General features: G+C 34.0%; 1 protein-coding gene across 1 annotated transcript in view; it reads left to right on the top strand.

Moving 5' to 3' along the window:
• LOC145690347 (DNA replication complex GINS protein PSF1-like) overlaps positions 1–16,303 on the top strand; it is a 28,956-nt gene extending 12,653 nt beyond the window's left edge. Inside the window, exons 3-6 of the mRNA XM_081765155.1 lie at positions 3,127–3,222; positions 7,239–7,329; positions 9,915–10,031; positions 14,925–16,303. Of these exons, the coding sequence (XP_081621281.1) occupies positions 3,127–3,222; positions 7,239–7,329; positions 9,915–10,031; positions 14,925–15,068 (448 nt within the window). The 3' untranslated portion in view covers positions 15,069–16,303. The remainder of the gene's footprint in view (positions 1–3,126; positions 3,223–7,238; positions 7,330–9,914; positions 10,032–14,924) is intronic.
• The last annotated feature ends 894 nt before the right edge of the window (positions 16,304–17,197 follow it).

The raw sequence follows: 17,197 nt of genomic DNA, 5'->3' as shown, positions 1-17,197 counted from the left end.
ATGAAAAAATAGCTGGATAGAAATCAATGTATGAGAAAGTGTAGGGAAGAAGAAAACAGGTTTGGATGTAATTATAAAGAGAAGCATTGGATGAACAGGAACTATACCTCGAAAAACGTGATAGAAAGTGCGATGGCAGGAAAAGGAAGGATGGAGTGAAAGAGACTACTTTTGATGGATGGAGAGAGATGATTTAAAAAAAAAATGCGTAAAGAAAACAGTAGTGCATGCATGGAAGCTTCTCGGTTCCCAGCTTATGACCTATTAGTAGTAGCAGGTGGTGATGATTTCTGCTATCTTATCGAAAATCCAGCAAATTTGATTCACGTATAAGATACTATAAAATAAGGTAATTAATCTGTATAGGTGTAGCTGTACGTTTTGTAGCAAACTGAAACAGTTCATATATTTTATACTCGTATACTCCTTAATTTTAATGAAGGGGGCGCGGTGGCTCAGTGGTAGAGCGTTCACCTCCGGTGCTTGGGGTCCCTGGTTCGATCCCAGCTTGCGCCGTATGGACTTTGTGGTGGACAAACACCGTGCTCGTGGGGTTTTCTCGGGGTTCTCCCGTTTCCTCCCACTTTATTCATTCCACCATTTCATTCATTTCTCATCATCACCATCTCCTTTAGCCTAACCGGCATAACCGTGGGACGTAAAACCTAAAGATTTCGTTTTTAATTTTAATGAAGCAAAATTAAGTCTGGACAAGGATTTTTGTACAACCACTGGTAATTTCCACTGATTACATAAGAATTGGTAATACGAAAAATATTTTGTAAATTATATATAAAACTATTAATTTTAAAAAAAATTGATTCTGACAGCTATGAGTACATTAACATAGAACAGTCTTTAAAATTCATATAAAAGACATGAAGTCGGAAATATGCAAAACGATCCTGCATAATAACCTTATGGAAAATGGGTTTAACCAAATTTTGATAACTAACTGATTCATACTAGCTTTGCTATATTGAATAACTTGCACTAAATACAAATTACTGAGCACATGATAAACGTTATAATAAACGTTGCTTTGCTCAAAATTTGTATTTTAGTGCAAATTTTGATTTATCCCAGTTTCAGTGTCAATTCAATTTATACAAGCCTATATGCGTTAATGTATCCACATGTTTACTGCGATATAAGTCTCAAGAGTTAAAGTTTTTATGTTGCTGTAACAGCAGTTAAGGTTCAAGTCAAAATTGAAATTAAGAAGAAATTGGTAATATAATTCCACGCAGCAACTTGGTTAGTATCTTCTATCTTCTTTAGTCCAGAGGAGGGCATCAAAAATTGGTGATGCCTAAATATTGACTTAACCCTTTATTGCAAGAATTAATTTTGGTCGTGTTGAAATTATTTTTCTTCTTTTTTCTTTATGCATTACGTAGATAAATGTAAATAATACCCAATAACATATTTTTTTTTTATGTTTTTACTTCTGGGGTGTCAAATTACAGGATAGATGTCATGTTTGTATTACATTAGTGAAAACAGAGTTTAGTGTCAATATCAGTAGAAACCATGTGATACGGAAGATTGTGAAACAATGATTATTATTATTATTATTATTATTATTTTAATGTTAAGAGAACAAAGAAAGGTTTTGTGAAAAATTTACAAGTAACAAACGTGCATGTTTTGTTCTTTCTATATGCTTTCTGACGCTCTCTGACACTCTCTGTCCGACCTATGCCACTAGACGAAAACTGTGTGGTAGAAAGCTTAACTCCATTGGTGCCACTAGCATTGGCGTGCGATATTCGCTAATATACATATTTTAAGAATATCATTATTATTGTTATTGATTCATTATGATGCCAGTTGGCATCAAAATGCATTTTAAGGTTAAAATTACAATAAAGTATGCTGGAAAGGTAAAAATTAATTCTATTTTATTCATTATACATGTAGATAATAATGTAGATACATCACATCTGTACATAGGGTCTTTTAAAAAATTCATAAGAAAAACAAATCAAGAATGAATTTCTGACCTGTAAATAAGAAAATAAATTATGTCAAAAGTGTCTTAAAATGCTGAGTTCCTGAGAAATTAAGTTTTTTATTTTATTTATTTTTTTATTTTTATTTATTTATTTATTTATTTATTTTGGTAAGTAACATATTAAGAAAAGTCCCTGATTATTTTTAGCATAATTCCATACGTACGAAAATTGTCGTATAAAAATTAGTTATAATTTTGTTTAAAGGTTTACTGGTCATTGATTCACAATTATATTACCCATGTTCCTCATGCTTCATATGTAGTAAGTAAAGTCAATGAAGCTTAAAATTCAAACAGAAACCATTTTGTGAATACTCAACTTAGGCTTTTGTATCATTTAGCAGTAAATGAAAAAAAAAAAATGTAGTTGTATTTTATGAAAATCAACAATTGTTTTGGTATTTGTAGACTGAAGGTCTGATAAACAATATTCTGTTGTTTGAACTTTTAGTCAGATCGACAGCGTTGTCAAAAACTCTTCAAAGAAATTATTTTGTTTTTAACACTTCGATTTTCGTTGATTTTTTTTTCTATACAAGTACGTGAAGAACGTGTATAATACATATCTTGCATCTATGAACCACTTTTAATCTAGGTAAAACTTACGTAAATACGATAATTACGAAATATATATATGCATGGTTTCGTAAAAAGGTGCTAGCAATTAATTTTCTTTTAATTAAAGAAACTCAATATGTGTATAGGTATACACGCCGACACTTGCATACGTTGTTCACACCGCCTTAAACTCACACAAATATATGCATGCACACTGTAGCACATCGATATTACTTGCTCTGCTATGTAAAATTTATCCATTTTTGGATTTAATGCCTAGTGTGATTTCGGGTCAGCAGGTACAAAATACCATGGTATGAAGATGCCCTTTTCTCATTTACTTTTGTATTTGTCTTTCCCTGAAAGAAAAGAAATGCTATTTTCTGGCGCGAACCTCTTCGTTACGTACTCCCTAGATAATTATTATTATTTATAATTACAACAACGTATCACTACTTAACCATTGCCGTAGATTGGATTTGTTAAAAAATGTTTTCTATTAGAAATCTGTTACGATATTTTAAGTCAATTCGATGTTTGTGCTTTTGCAGAAATGCAACAATTTCTGGAGATCAGAGTTACTTTGCCGGTGTGCAGTTGCGGCACACTGCTTTGGAAAGGAACAAGAGGTGCTTGCTAGCATATTTGTAAGTAATGAAGTACTTTAGTAATTCATCATATACTTGTCAAAATTGGAATGTTTGTAGTAATAATTTCGATAGAAATAAGTTTTTGAAGGTTATCAAAAAATTATGATAAGTAAATGTTTCTGTTCCATTATTGAATATCTTTCTAAATGTGTACAGTAATGGTGTGTTTAACATAACTAGTAAGTATTTCATCATTTTCTTTTCTTTATATAATATATTGTCGTACATTGTTGAAATTAGTCAGAGGTAAGAGATGAAGAAACTCCTCTCTTCAAGATAAAAATCTCTGTATGTAAAGGCTTACAGCAATATAAAATTTAACGAACTAATTGACCTGGTATCCCTTCGGGCGGTGCTAGAAGGACTACTTATAAATACAGCCCGGTATAAATACCAAAAGTAGATATACAGCCCGGTACTGATCAACTCATTGCTTTTTATATATATTTTTTATTGTTATCCATCAGATAGACTTAGTTTCTATATTATTTGTTCTTAAAGCCTTTTTACTTATATCTTAAGCTCGGAACAGCCGTGGCAAATAAACCCATAAGCTAGAATGTTATATTTGATCAATGCAGGGGTGTATACCTGCTTTTGGGCCACCCTGTAGGGTTGGCAAAAACCATGGTTTTTATTGAAAAAACCAAAAAACCAGTTTCTTTGGTTTAAACCCTTTTTTTTTTTTTTTTTGTTTAAACCATTTTTTTTTAAATAATAATTTACTCTATGTATTTATATTAGATATAGACAGAAATTAGTTTGTTTCGCCTTGGTGTTATTATGCAACAACAAGGTTATGCTGGAAGGGGTCACATAAGCTTAAAGCGGAATCCAAACCGCTTCTCGGCTTCATCCAAGAAAAATTGTCCATTTCGACACGAAACCGGGATTAATTGGTCACAAATGCGATTGCCAACTCACTCACGAAGGACTCCTGATAAAAATACGTTGTACTGATCTTTACATACGCCTAGTTGTTAATATAATTGTCAAGAGTCATTTCAGAAGGACAAAGATAAACAGTTACACAAGTGAAAACATTATACAATTATATATAAATCGGGAAACTCCCGCCTTAGCCATTGGGAAAATCCTGTTACTTTAAATGTATTTGTATATAAAATTTTAAGGTCAACGTATCACAATCACTACGCTAAAACTGAGGTATTAAATTACAAATTTGGTATGTAGATATCATTCAATAAAATTAAAACAAAGTCAAATCTAAGCTCATGTTGGAAGCTGCGTAAACAGTTGTTAATTTTTGCCAATTTCTATCAATGTATTTAAGCAACCTTGGCTTCTTTATAAAACAACAGGCATTCAGGCAAGTAGAAATATATAATTGGTTTCGTTTCGTATGTTTAGGCTTAACATCCTTATGAAATACCAAGGTTACTACGGAGAAGACTTTCGCTTAAAGTAACACCTCGAATCGCTACTTGGTTTACATTTGCAAGATGGGTTGTGGTCGACCGAAAATTGAACACGGACCCCTTGATTAAAAGGTGAAAAGTACATAAACGTAATGCAGATTGTTTCATATGTGGAGACGTCACCATGAAGTTCACACGATTTAAAGCATTTTTCGTTCTTTTTTTTTTTTTTTTTTTTTTTTTTTTTTTTTTTTTTAACAGCTGGTTTAAACCATGCCGCCCTGTATAGTGATATCAATGCATCATGATGTAAACTATTACTCTTCTACTTGTGTAAATCAGTTGAATAATACAACGCAGACCATGACGAGCAACTGAGATTTGTATGAAAATGAAACTATTCAGGATGTAATTGTTACTAGATTTTTGAGGTAGGCACCAAATCTAATGCGATATTTCGTAACTATGAACATGCGTAAGTGTATATGTTTTCGGCTTTAGTACCTTAATCCTTATTGCAACGTATAGTCAGCTTTTAAGCCTTTTTCGTAAGATGTTCTTCTATTTGCGATGATTTATACAGGGTGGCCCATTTTAATCTTACCACGGAAATATCTCGAAAACGGTTGAACATAAATGAACTGAACAAAAATTCAAATAGGAAATACCATGGGGCAAATCGAATGGTTATGTTGCGGTTTCCCCAGGGCCGCTCTACAAGGCCCCCTGCCCCCCAGGACTGCCTTTCATGGGGGGCCAGGGCCAACTTAGAAATTTTTAACGAAAATATGGGTCAAGTGATACCTCGTTCGATAGAACTTCATACACTAAACAGCGTTGTGGCGAAAGATTGTTCATATGGGTCACCGTTTTCTAAATAGCCGCCAAGACATGGTGCCTGTATCAGATAAAATGTCCAGTACCACTAATATGAAAACGGTTGAAGATAATAACTGATGAACAGAATGAAACTCCTATAGGAAATCACAGAGGATATTTATCATTCCACGGCTCGAAAATGTTGCAACAGAGGAAAAGATGATTAGAGTAAAAGTGCCAGATTACAAAGGAAGAAATCTAATTCCTAGAAAATCATCGTTCCAACGTCCTCCCGAAGTGGGTGAAGCGGAACGGGAAGGAAGGGTGAAATTCCAAATGAGAACCTTAGTTTTTACAAATTGTACCTACACAACAAAAATTATCTTAAATGTGTTTTTATAACAGATAAATGTCTGTAATGGAAAAAAGTAGATAAAATTCTTGTTAAATGGTAACTTCCATTTTGATTGCAGGCAATGATTTGTGCAAAAATGAATCAACTGAAATGCGAAACCAATTTTAGAACAATGTGTACAAACGCTACTTTTGCTCAAAAGTCGTCTGCACAATATTGGTTCATTACAGTACCAGTCACTTGTACACCTAAGTGTTTCAGACAAACCATACCTATTGCAAGTGAAAGTGGGGTTCTCATTTGAGATTTTACCATTCATTCCCGCTTCACTCACTTACGGATAGAAATCGGAAAGATAATATTTTAAGAATTAGATTTCCTCTTTAGCATTATGTCAATTATACTTTAATAATCTTTTTCTCCATTGGATTATTCTCGAGGCGTGGAATGATAAATGCCCTCTGTGATTTCCTATACGAATTTTATCCTGTTCATTTATCTCCAACCGTTTTCATATGAGTGGCACTGGACGTTTTATCTGATATATGCACCATGTCTTGGTGGCCATTTTGAAAACGATGACCCATGTTAACAATATTTTGCTACAACGCTGTTTAGTGTACGAAGATCTATCGAACAAGGTATCACTTGACCCATATTTTCGTTTAAAATTTCTAAGTTGGGCCTGGACCCCCATGAAAGGCGACCGTGGGAGGCACCGCGACAGCATAATTCGATTTGCCCCATGGCTTTCCTATTTGAGTTTTTGTTTGGTTCATTTATGTTCAACCGTTTTCGTATTAGTGGTACTGGACGTTTATCTGATACAGGTAACATATCTTGGCGTCCATTTTGAATACGGTGACCGATATGAAAGATCTTTTACCACATTGCTTTTTAGTTTAAAATCTATCGAACGAGGTGTCACTCGCCCCATGTTTCCATTTAAAATTTTAAAGTTGGGCCCCGTGCCCTATTGAAGAGTGGCCCTAGGGGACACCGCGACATCATTCGATTTGCCCCATGGTATTTCCTATTTGAGTTTTTGTTCAGTTCATTTATGTTCAACCGTTTTCGAGATATTTCCGTGAAAAGGTTAAAATAGGCCACCCTGCATATCTTTAAAATAATCTGTTTAAATTTGAATGCCTTTCTAGATAATAGCGCAAATGAACATTTAGATCTCAGTACCTCAATCCTTATTGCAACAAGTAGCCAGGTTTTAAGTGTTTTTGCTAAGGCATTCTTTCATTTGCTGCGACTTAGGTATCTTTTAAATTATCTACTTGAGCTTGAGTGCTTGTTTTTGTAGGTAAAAGCACAATGGAATATCTCTGGGTTTAAGCTCAATAAATGAGAGTAATATCATTTTTGTTATGCAATTGAATATCCCGGTGCATTGCTGAATATAAATATTGACAACTTAAATTTACATTTTTATTATTTTTTGTATTTCTTAGGTATAATCGCCTTCTAAGAATTCGACAGATGAGATGGGAGTTCGGAAGTATTTTACCGCCAGAGATCAAAAGCAATCTTTGCGAACCTGAGGTATGAAGAGTATTACTTTCCATAAATTCTAATTGAATGGGATGTATATGTACTGTGTACAGAAAAAATTCCCATACCTTAAAACATTCAAAACACATAAATTCTGTGTACATTCTCTAGATATTCTTCTCCTTTTTCTCGGGTTATGTGAAAAAGTTGCTCCTATATAAAATACATTGTAAAATATTTTTGTGTTCCATCTGTTACGTCAAGCTGAACTTGAGACACATCTTCGCTATACTTTCATGGATGTAGGGCGCTAGCTTATAAATGTCATCTCATAGGCCGATCACCAAACACACACTCGGCAGATGTCAGCTTAAGCAGGGGTAAAAGTAGATCTAAAAAGATTGGGGACGGTAGGTAGCGAAATGACGTCACGTCGTCCCCCTGCCTATCTTTGCTCATTGTATTTTTCTTTTTTTTCTTTTTTTTTTTTAGCAACAGGAGACGCCGTACATATTTTTGAAGGTGGGGGACCTGCGTTCCCCCACACTTTTACCCCCTGAGCTTAAGGATAAACAGGGTGTCTATCGGTTACGAAAGTCACGAATAATTCACTAAATCAGAAAACGGTCATGAAAGTCACGAAAAAGTCACGAAATTTAACTTTTGGGTCACGATTTTTTTAAAACTGTACAAATGTAAGTACAGATTAGAAAATTTTGTTCTATAAAACGTCAAAATTCACCACCAAAAATATCTATGGTCGGGTATAGACGCTACCAAATCGCAAACAAAGTACGTTTCTATCACATGGATGAAAATTCGACTTAATTCGCACCCAAATTCGCTCTTGAAAATGTTAGAAAATTTTATGATTTGGTAAAGAAAAAGTCACGAAATTTCATTTTGGAATTTTAGTAGACACCCTGATAAAGACGGTTTCAGGCAAGCGCCCATAGAAGAGATAGTAATACTAAATTACTGAGAAAACCATTCGAATTCTTTATTAGATCGACTATGTAATTATGAGAAATACATCCTTAAATTCAGTGAATCATGTACGTAGAACTTCTGTTGCACATGACATCTAATATTCAATATTGTTTTCGTCAAGTAATCAAATCAACACGAAAACGATCGTACCAGCAATGCAAATTCAACAGGAGAGCAATCACATAATACATTTACTTATTAGTTGCTTCATAGTGCAAATATTAATGATTCAAGTTATTTAAAAATTACAGAATTTGCTTCATAGTGCAAATATTAATGATTCAAGTTATTTAAAAATTACAGAATTTCTTATATTCATTTCTCGTGCACAGCATATCTGACAATATTCGAAGTATACTTTATGACAAATTATATAGCTGACTGTTATTGTCAAAAGAGGGTACATCAGTTGACCTATTTAACATATTGACGGCAGTAACTTTTGATGCTGGTGCAGTTAATTACGCATATGTACAATACATGATTACTGTCATAATTCCTGATACGCTAGATTAAGCTGACATTAGCTCGAAGGATTAGTAACGGAGTTATCCTTGATCCTGATTCAGGGATCGAGATGCATATTCATCTTTATATTACTTTCTTTCACCAAATAACTAATATCTTTATATTCCATCGAACTAACTTAAATTACGTTTCCAAATGTTTCTATTTACGCAACTGTCGACTATATCTACCAGTTATTTAAAATAACAAAATAATTTTAAGTCACTATTTTATAATTTGTACAATGCTTCAGTATTATTGTGCACTAAATAACAACATAAACATTAGAAGAAAAGAACCAGAATGGCCTTTCTTCCAGAGTCATTCGTGTCAGTAACTATCTTGTCATTCCAGACATGAAATATGCCGACGTTGGTATTAATAAACGTCATCTATGATGGGCCGGGAAATAGAAATAATTCTAACGGATTCAAACTATACATTATATATGAAAATTGAACTCTGCAGGACAGTGATAAGTTAGTTCGTTCTGTTTCTATTTACAAATTCGTATTACATAGCAAATACCCCTTGAGGGTTTAAATGCTTCAAGTAATTTCAGTATCATTAGTTTACTGACTGATTTGCTGTTCAGGATTGTTTATTGAGTGTTTGCTGTTTGTGATCTTACATGCAAATACATACCAAGAATTTTCATTGCACATAAAATCGAAAAAGAAAATATTATCAAATTTTAAACCCACCCTATCACTTTTAAATTACAAGATGGACAAAGAATTTCGTGTGTGTACATCATATCTTTTATGTAGCAACAAGTGTCTTCAGATGTTCCGAGCAAGATGTAAGGAATGCATGCATATTTTAGGTCTTTAAGAAGTAGAAGAAGAAAGATTTAAATTTAAGTATGTCGTTATTGTCATAACAATAAATGCCATAATAAGAGCACGTTGTTTTAACCTTTTCACTATCCATCGATCAAACTTCCGCATAGATAAAATAAAACACTACTTGTTTCCTGCTGCTGGAAGGTTTTTATTTATTTATTTAAAAAAATATAGTTATTTAAAGTTAACAAGAATTTATAGTAATAATTAAGTTCTGCTAATTCAAACACAAGTATGTTAACACTTGAATTTCGTATGTAAATATACTTAGTAAATTCTATGGTGCGCTTTTAGGTTCAGTGGTTCAACAGTTACAGCAAAGCTCTTGCAACGTATATGAGATCAATTGGTGACAATTATGGCTTGGATCTTACTCAAGATACAAAACCTCCAAAGTCTTTGTACGTTGAGGTAGGTATATCAATACTAACTTTTCTTCAGAAATAAAAATAATCTTTATGTTATTATCATAATTATCATTGAAAAAGGCTATGTAACTATAGTAATGAGAAACCGAATATAACTTTCATACTGATGTGATTGTTAACTGAATGAAAATCTAAATTCCTATAATGTTAACCAACCAGTGTAAGATTTTTGTTGAGTGATTTGCATACTTATTAAAGAAAAGGAGGCACAGTGGCTCAGTGGTAGAGCGCTTACCACTGGTACGTGGGGTCTCTAATTCGATCCCCGATCAAGTAAGTTTGTGGTAGACAACATCTTGTCCGTCCGTACTCCCACTTCCTCTCACATTACCATTCCACTAATTATTTCATAATCATTCACTTGCTTTAATCTTCCATCTCCCGTAGCCTAACAGGCATAATCGAAGGACATTAAACTGAAAGATTTCATTTCATTTTTAATCGAAACACACGAAGTTCGAAACACGTCAGATGTCTGGGTAGGCAACAGTCAGGCGGCGACCCAGCGCCAGGCTGTTGGTAGTGGTGTGACAAGACAAACTCCGTACTTCGTGAGGAGCAGTAGTAGAACTGGAGTGTGCAGGGGGCGCGGTGGCTCAGGGGTAGAGCGTTCACCGTCGGTCCTTGGGGTCTCTGGTTCCATCCCAGCTCGCGCCGTGTGGACTGTGTGGTGGACAAACACCGTGCTCGTGGGTTTTCTCGGGGTTCTCCCGTTTCCTCCCACTTTCTTCATTCCACCACTTCATTCATTTCTCATCATCACCGTCTCCTTTAGCCTAACTGGCATAACCGTGGGACGTAAAACAAAGATTTAATTTTTTTTCATTTTTGGAGTGTGCAGTGAACTGAGCAGGCGATGATAGTGTAAAATGGTGACCTCTCTGGTTTCTGAAGAAGGCAAATTATTGGCGCTCGGTTATGTTGTGCGAGCGTGATGAATGTGGCAAATCTATTAGGTATGTAGCGAGGGACAGTTTCCAAGGTGATCATGACCTACAAAACTCGACAAAACCATATCGGCGAAGAGGACCCTCAGTGACGCAGATTGTTATGCTGAACCGTTGTGCGACTGGGGTACAAGCGATGGAGGAACTCAAACAACACCTCTCACAATCTGTATCGACAATGAGTCAGGCGCGAGTTACATAATACGGACATATGAGGTCGGATTGCATGAGCGAAACCACTGATAAGGGGCCATAACGCTTTAGCACAACGTCAATACTGCTGCAAATGTGTAATATGGACCGTTGATAACAGGAACCGTGTGATATGGTCGCATGAGTGATTTCAAACAACATGCCGTATTTGTGTGTAGCGAACGCCCAAAGAAGCGTATGATCTGCACTATATTTGCCCAACCGTGAAACATGGGGCTGCGGTAGTGGGCCTCAATACCCTCTATTTTTAGTGGGTCCTCTACAGACACTTATTGGTCCCCATTTTAGGAGACTATGTGCAATCTGAAAACCAGATGTATCCAAGCAATGGCGCTATATTCCAGGATGATACTGCGCCCATTCAGACAGCTGCAGCTGTTGCGATGTGGTTTGAATAACATCGAGGTGAAGTTGAACACTTTCCTTGATCCATTCAATCCACGGACCCGAACATAATTGAACATCTGTGGTTCGAATTTGGAGATACGAATCTGGTGTAAATATCCACCTTCATCCTCTCATCGCTGCATACGAAACGATGTAATATTCTACTTGGCTACCATTCGCAACCTCTGTGTTACTATCCCACTTCACATCAAAGTTTTTCTAAGAGCAAAAGATGGTCCAACGCCATATTAATCTGGTAATTTGCATTTATATATCTTGCTAGAATAAAGACTAACTTACCTAATACGTCAGTGACGTTAATCTGTTCCGACACAGTTTCATGGTCCCTTCCGTGTTTTTCAATCGGTAAATCTTTGTGTAGTATTCACATCCCTCTGCGTCCCTTCTATTTCTATTGACTATGTTAAATTATTCCTGAATGTTGGGTCCGCGGTAGTTATAAGTACCACAGATTCAGAGAATTATAACAACGAAACTTTTTTTTTTTTTTTTTTTTGCGTATATATAATTTTTATTTGCTAATGGGTGCTATAGAATACATATCTGTAACTAAAAAATAGACACTCGCCTTGTATCCATAAAATTAATGACATGTAAAAGGTGAATATCTGTATTTTTAGGTCTAATTTGTATTATTTAATTTCCATTGTGTATTACGTATGTACTAGCTGAAGTGCCCATTCTTCCCACAAAAAGAATAAGTTCATGAAAAATATTTGGAATATATATATCTATATCTATCTATCTATCTATCTATCTATATATATATATATATATATATATATAGATAGATAGATAGATAGATAGATAGATAGATAGATAGATAGATAGATAGATAGATAGATATTTGAACTTGCTTCCTCCCCCGTAGCATTTGAATTTGAATGACAATGAGGTGATAAAAGCTTGACCAAAGTCATGACTAACTACGTCCAAAAATAATTTTAAACTGTTCAACTGTTCTTCATATTCGCTATTTTATGATTAAAAAGTGGAAAATTAGAATATAAAATCCCTCTGTTTAGAAGCGGAATTTTTGAAAACGCTGACACATATTTTCGCTTATTTTTTAATGAGGAGATTATGTATCGAGTCACATCTTACTAACTTGATAGGCTCGTGAGATTTTTGGCATAAATTTTGAAACTTTCCCTGTACCTTCATTAGAATACCCATATTAGTCAAGGTGACATGATAAAAGTCAGTTCAAAGTATGTACTATGTTCAAAAATTTATTTCAAGTGGTTCAGCCGTTTTTCCGTGATGCGACCTGCAACGATAACGTTTATATATATTTAGTTATAGGACAACAAGGACAATAGTCCGGTACCTTATCATAACAAAGCTTGTGACCAACTTGTTTAAACTTGTTTTATTTATGCTGTTAAGATTTAATAAGTGAGGAAGCCATAGTTGATTGAAGTGTATTTTTAATTTCTGCGAAGTGAATGATAAGTATTAAGGAAATACAAAGTTTAAAAGGAATAAAAATAGTTTAATTTATTGAAATAATTATCGTGGTAAGTTTTGATGGATACTAAAGTAATTTTAAACGAACTGGGACCGCAATATTTAATCCTATATGTGTGTTACAGATCAGAAACAAGGTTCTGTTTATTTTATAAATAGAAGTGAAAAGATCAACATGTAGGGGAGATGCTGATACTACATATATAGGGATGTATAAGCACGGAGATTGGCTGACCGAAAAATACGGAAGGCACAGTCGAAACTGCTTCGAAATTGATTCGGATAGTTGTAATGCGCTAACTCTCACTAACGCCCTCCATGCCTAGACGTCATTAACTATTCCAGTGTTATCTTGCCGTGGTTGATTTTACGGATGTCGTTTCAGGATCCTTTACTACTTCAACAAGACAGATAACACAAAACAGTATCTGACTTCCAATGAGTTAGGCGTTATCATAAGATAATAAAGGCGCAGAATCTTCTACGAGAAGACCTGAGCCTGTGGCCCAGTAACGGAATCGCCGATGTTTCCCTTCTTTATCCGAGGAAAATTATAGGTTCGTGGTAGAGATGGATGTTACGTACCGGGAATCTAAAATTCATAACGTCTGGCAAATGTATTTAAATGTTCCAGAACGTAATCAAATTGAACTGGTTCGTGTTGAAATCTATATTGTGAAAATGAAAAGTAAACTCAGTAATACTCACATCATGAATAATTCCATACCATTGAAATTTGTTAAGTAATTTAGTAGTAGTTTGCGCGTGCTTGCATGTACTATGATTATAACTGTAGTTCTGTTTGTATGTAGCTCGTTTTATATTTATTTAAGTATATGTAGCTCGCTTTAGTGTCTTGCGTGTGCATATCTTGCAGTAATTCATTTCATTTCTATTTTCTCGTTCAAACATTGAATGGTACTATCTGACGTTCCTACGCTCACGTACATCAATTATACGAAGTTTACTTTATCATATCCTGTGCACGTATAGGCAACTTTCATATTAACTTAATTATCTTTGTTATATATTTATTTTCATTTATGTATTTATTTATTTATATAATAATATCTACATTTTTAACTTTTTTTTAAATACAATTAACGTATTTTTAGTGAGCTTTTTCAGAATCTTCAGTCTGTAACCAACTTCAATATAACATCTTATGACACCATATTAATATATCATTGAATCTATACAAATTAAGCAGCAAGAAAGATCACTACTACTACGATTTGCTACAAACACCATCTGTTTTAAGTCTACAAATTATACAGCACCACAGAAAATTTTGATGAGACATTTTATTTTGTAATATAACTACTCATAATTCATGTCGAAAGTTTAGACGTGATGGTGTGTAGAATTTGGAGAGGGGATAGAATCCCCTGGCTAAATAATAGCTTCAGAAATCCATTATATTTTATTCAAGACTTACTGTAAAATAATTCTCAACATTTATTGGAAAGTTAATTAAAATTTAGCACAATTGTTTTGCACTTTCCAAACCCTCGTCACAATAATATTAAATCCATAAAATAATTCGCAGGGTTGATTCTTCCATTTTATATACTCTATATTCTTAAAACATTTTTTTTCGATTCGAAAAATTATCTTGATTTAAATTTAAACCATCGGATACAGACAAGAATGCAAATTGCTACCATCCAAAATATACTATCATGTAATGCGGCGCAGGTATAAAAGAGGGGCGCATTACATAGTGATGTGTTGCGTAAGGATTTTTATTTTCATAATAATTAGCATATGTAAAATGCTACATTTGTCAAGTGCATTCTCTAACTTATTACACTTATATTACATTATTTCTGTTTCAGGTGCGATGTCTTGTTGACTATGGAAAGTTTGAACTGGAGGATGGAGAAGTGATATTACTAAAGAAAAATAGTCAACACTTATTACCTCGCTCTCAGTGTGAACCTCTCATTCGACAAGGAATATTGGAACACATTGTGACGTGAATAGAAAGATTGAACTGATTTATTAAGATCTTTAAGAAACGATATCTACATCCAGTGCATAATTTTATATTTTTATATTTTATAAACTTTTTACGTATCACAATTTTGCAAGGGATAATCTTAAGTGTGGTAGGCATTGCAAGTTTTTAGTGTTTCCGTGATTTTTTTCTTCTCTCTTGCATTGAGTCTGCTTACATTTGTCATTATCCATTTATCAATATATTCCTCTCCTGTAGTTGGTAAATATGATGTACAATCGTGTTAAAAACAACTGGTTACCCTATAGGTTAGAATTAAAGCGATTTTATTTAATTGAAATTTTATTTAGAAGTAAAATATGAAAATTTCCTACGTATAGTTGCTAAAATATCGCTCTCTAAACTAGGGAGAGGTGGCCTACATTTTTTTTTTTTTTTTTAACAAGATTGTACCTTTATTTTAATAAGTTGAAATTACCAACAACTGATGCTGCTGTAACCTGTGTGTGTGCTTTTTTTTTTTTTTTTTTTTTTCAGTTTTAGAGTTTTGCGGACATAAAATTTCAACTATCTTTAAGTAATAACATTGTTCTACATGTAAACTTTTGAGTTCAACTAATTTTAAAAACGCTTTTTAAAAATAGATACTCACTTTTCTTACATTACGTCATTTTCTGTTTTAACCACGCCATCATCAGCTCTACATTTTTAACCGTTCACCTATTACGCCACACTCACAATTTTACCTTCAAAGCAGCTAATAGATACTTCAAAATCAGCTCTTTCTTGCGGAAAATAGTTTCAAATGTAGGTATATTTCAAATTATGTAAATTCATTAATTTTGTTACAATGTTAAACTTTTTGTTTATATAATTTTTAATTCCGCTTAACAGGAATACAAGCCTGAATAATGTTTTCCATGTATATTTAAGAATACATAAAGTATAGTCAACACTTAAAAAAAAAAAGAATCCTACTTGCAGTGTACCGCATGCGACTAAACGTGATCCTAAAAGAGTTTGTTGTATTTAATACAGGAACTTGTATTGAATTAAATGCTACACTTCTAGTTAAAGGCCATAAAGCTTCAGTTCCAATAGTAGGCGCTAATCTTCCGTTGGACAAACCCCAAAAGAAGGAAATAAAAAAAAATTTGGATAATAAAAAAGAGCATATTTTCAATTGTATATAGTCGTTGTTTAGGAAAATTTAATTGTAATATGGTTTCAGTCCAAATATTATTTGTTTCAACTGTTTATTTTTGCTATTATTCGTATTTTTAATTTATATATAAGTTTCCTTGCATTTATTCTTTCTCTCATCTGCATTCTAAACAATAAATGAGAAAACTGAATTGAAATAGACCTTACAAATAAATTTTCAACAATATTAACTATTGAAATGAAACAGAATCTGTTCATTTTAGGTTCTGCATAGCGGATACTTTAATAAAAATCTTCTGACGATAATTTCACACTCGAATGTTAGTGTTAGTTGTGATTTAAATTACGCGTATGTAATTATTTTTATTTAAGACTTCCAAACTATGCTGTGCAAAAGTATCAGAAGTCTTACAGAATTGAATCCGTCTGTCAACAGGTAAGAGATACCAGAAGAAGCAGCTTCTTAGAATTGATTCAGCGTCCGGAAAATAGGTTCTATCTCGTCAGTTGATCTTCTATTCAAACCGTAAATAGTAGAAAGTAATCATTTCCGATTTCAACGTTGATCGCCATAGAACAAAAATAGTAACAGATAACGACAAGCGGTCTAACGTCTGAAGAAAAGATACCATCTTCACCCGCATCTTTGTGTTGAAACCGGAAGTTGTAGAAATTTGCTGCTATTCCAGTTTCAATACCGATCCCAATGGAACAACATGCGATAAGAGATGGCGACAAGCAGTTTTGGGGAATCTATTCAGCATTCCAACAATAAGTTCCATCTGCTCCGTTAACTCTATAATCTAAAAATTAACCACTTTCGGTTTCAGCGTTGATCGTCACAGAGCAAAAGCGGTAAGAGCGCAAGAACAGTCTTTTGGAATCAATTCCATTTCCTACGTTAACACACTTTCAATCCTAGGCCGACCGGGACTCAGCGTAATTTACTTAATGCAAACGGACGAAGCCCGGGTTTAGTTTGGTAAC

Source organism: Thermobia domestica, chromosome 7, assembly GCF_964235325.1.
Source record: "Thermobia domestica chromosome 7, izTheDome1.hap1.1, whole genome shotgun sequence".
In the NCBI taxonomy this organism is placed as follows: Eukaryota; Metazoa; Arthropoda; class Insecta; order Zygentoma; family Lepismatidae; genus Thermobia; species Thermobia domestica.
The sequence above is the reverse complement of the archived record's forward strand: the minus strand, read 5'-3'. Positions and strand labels throughout refer to the sequence as shown.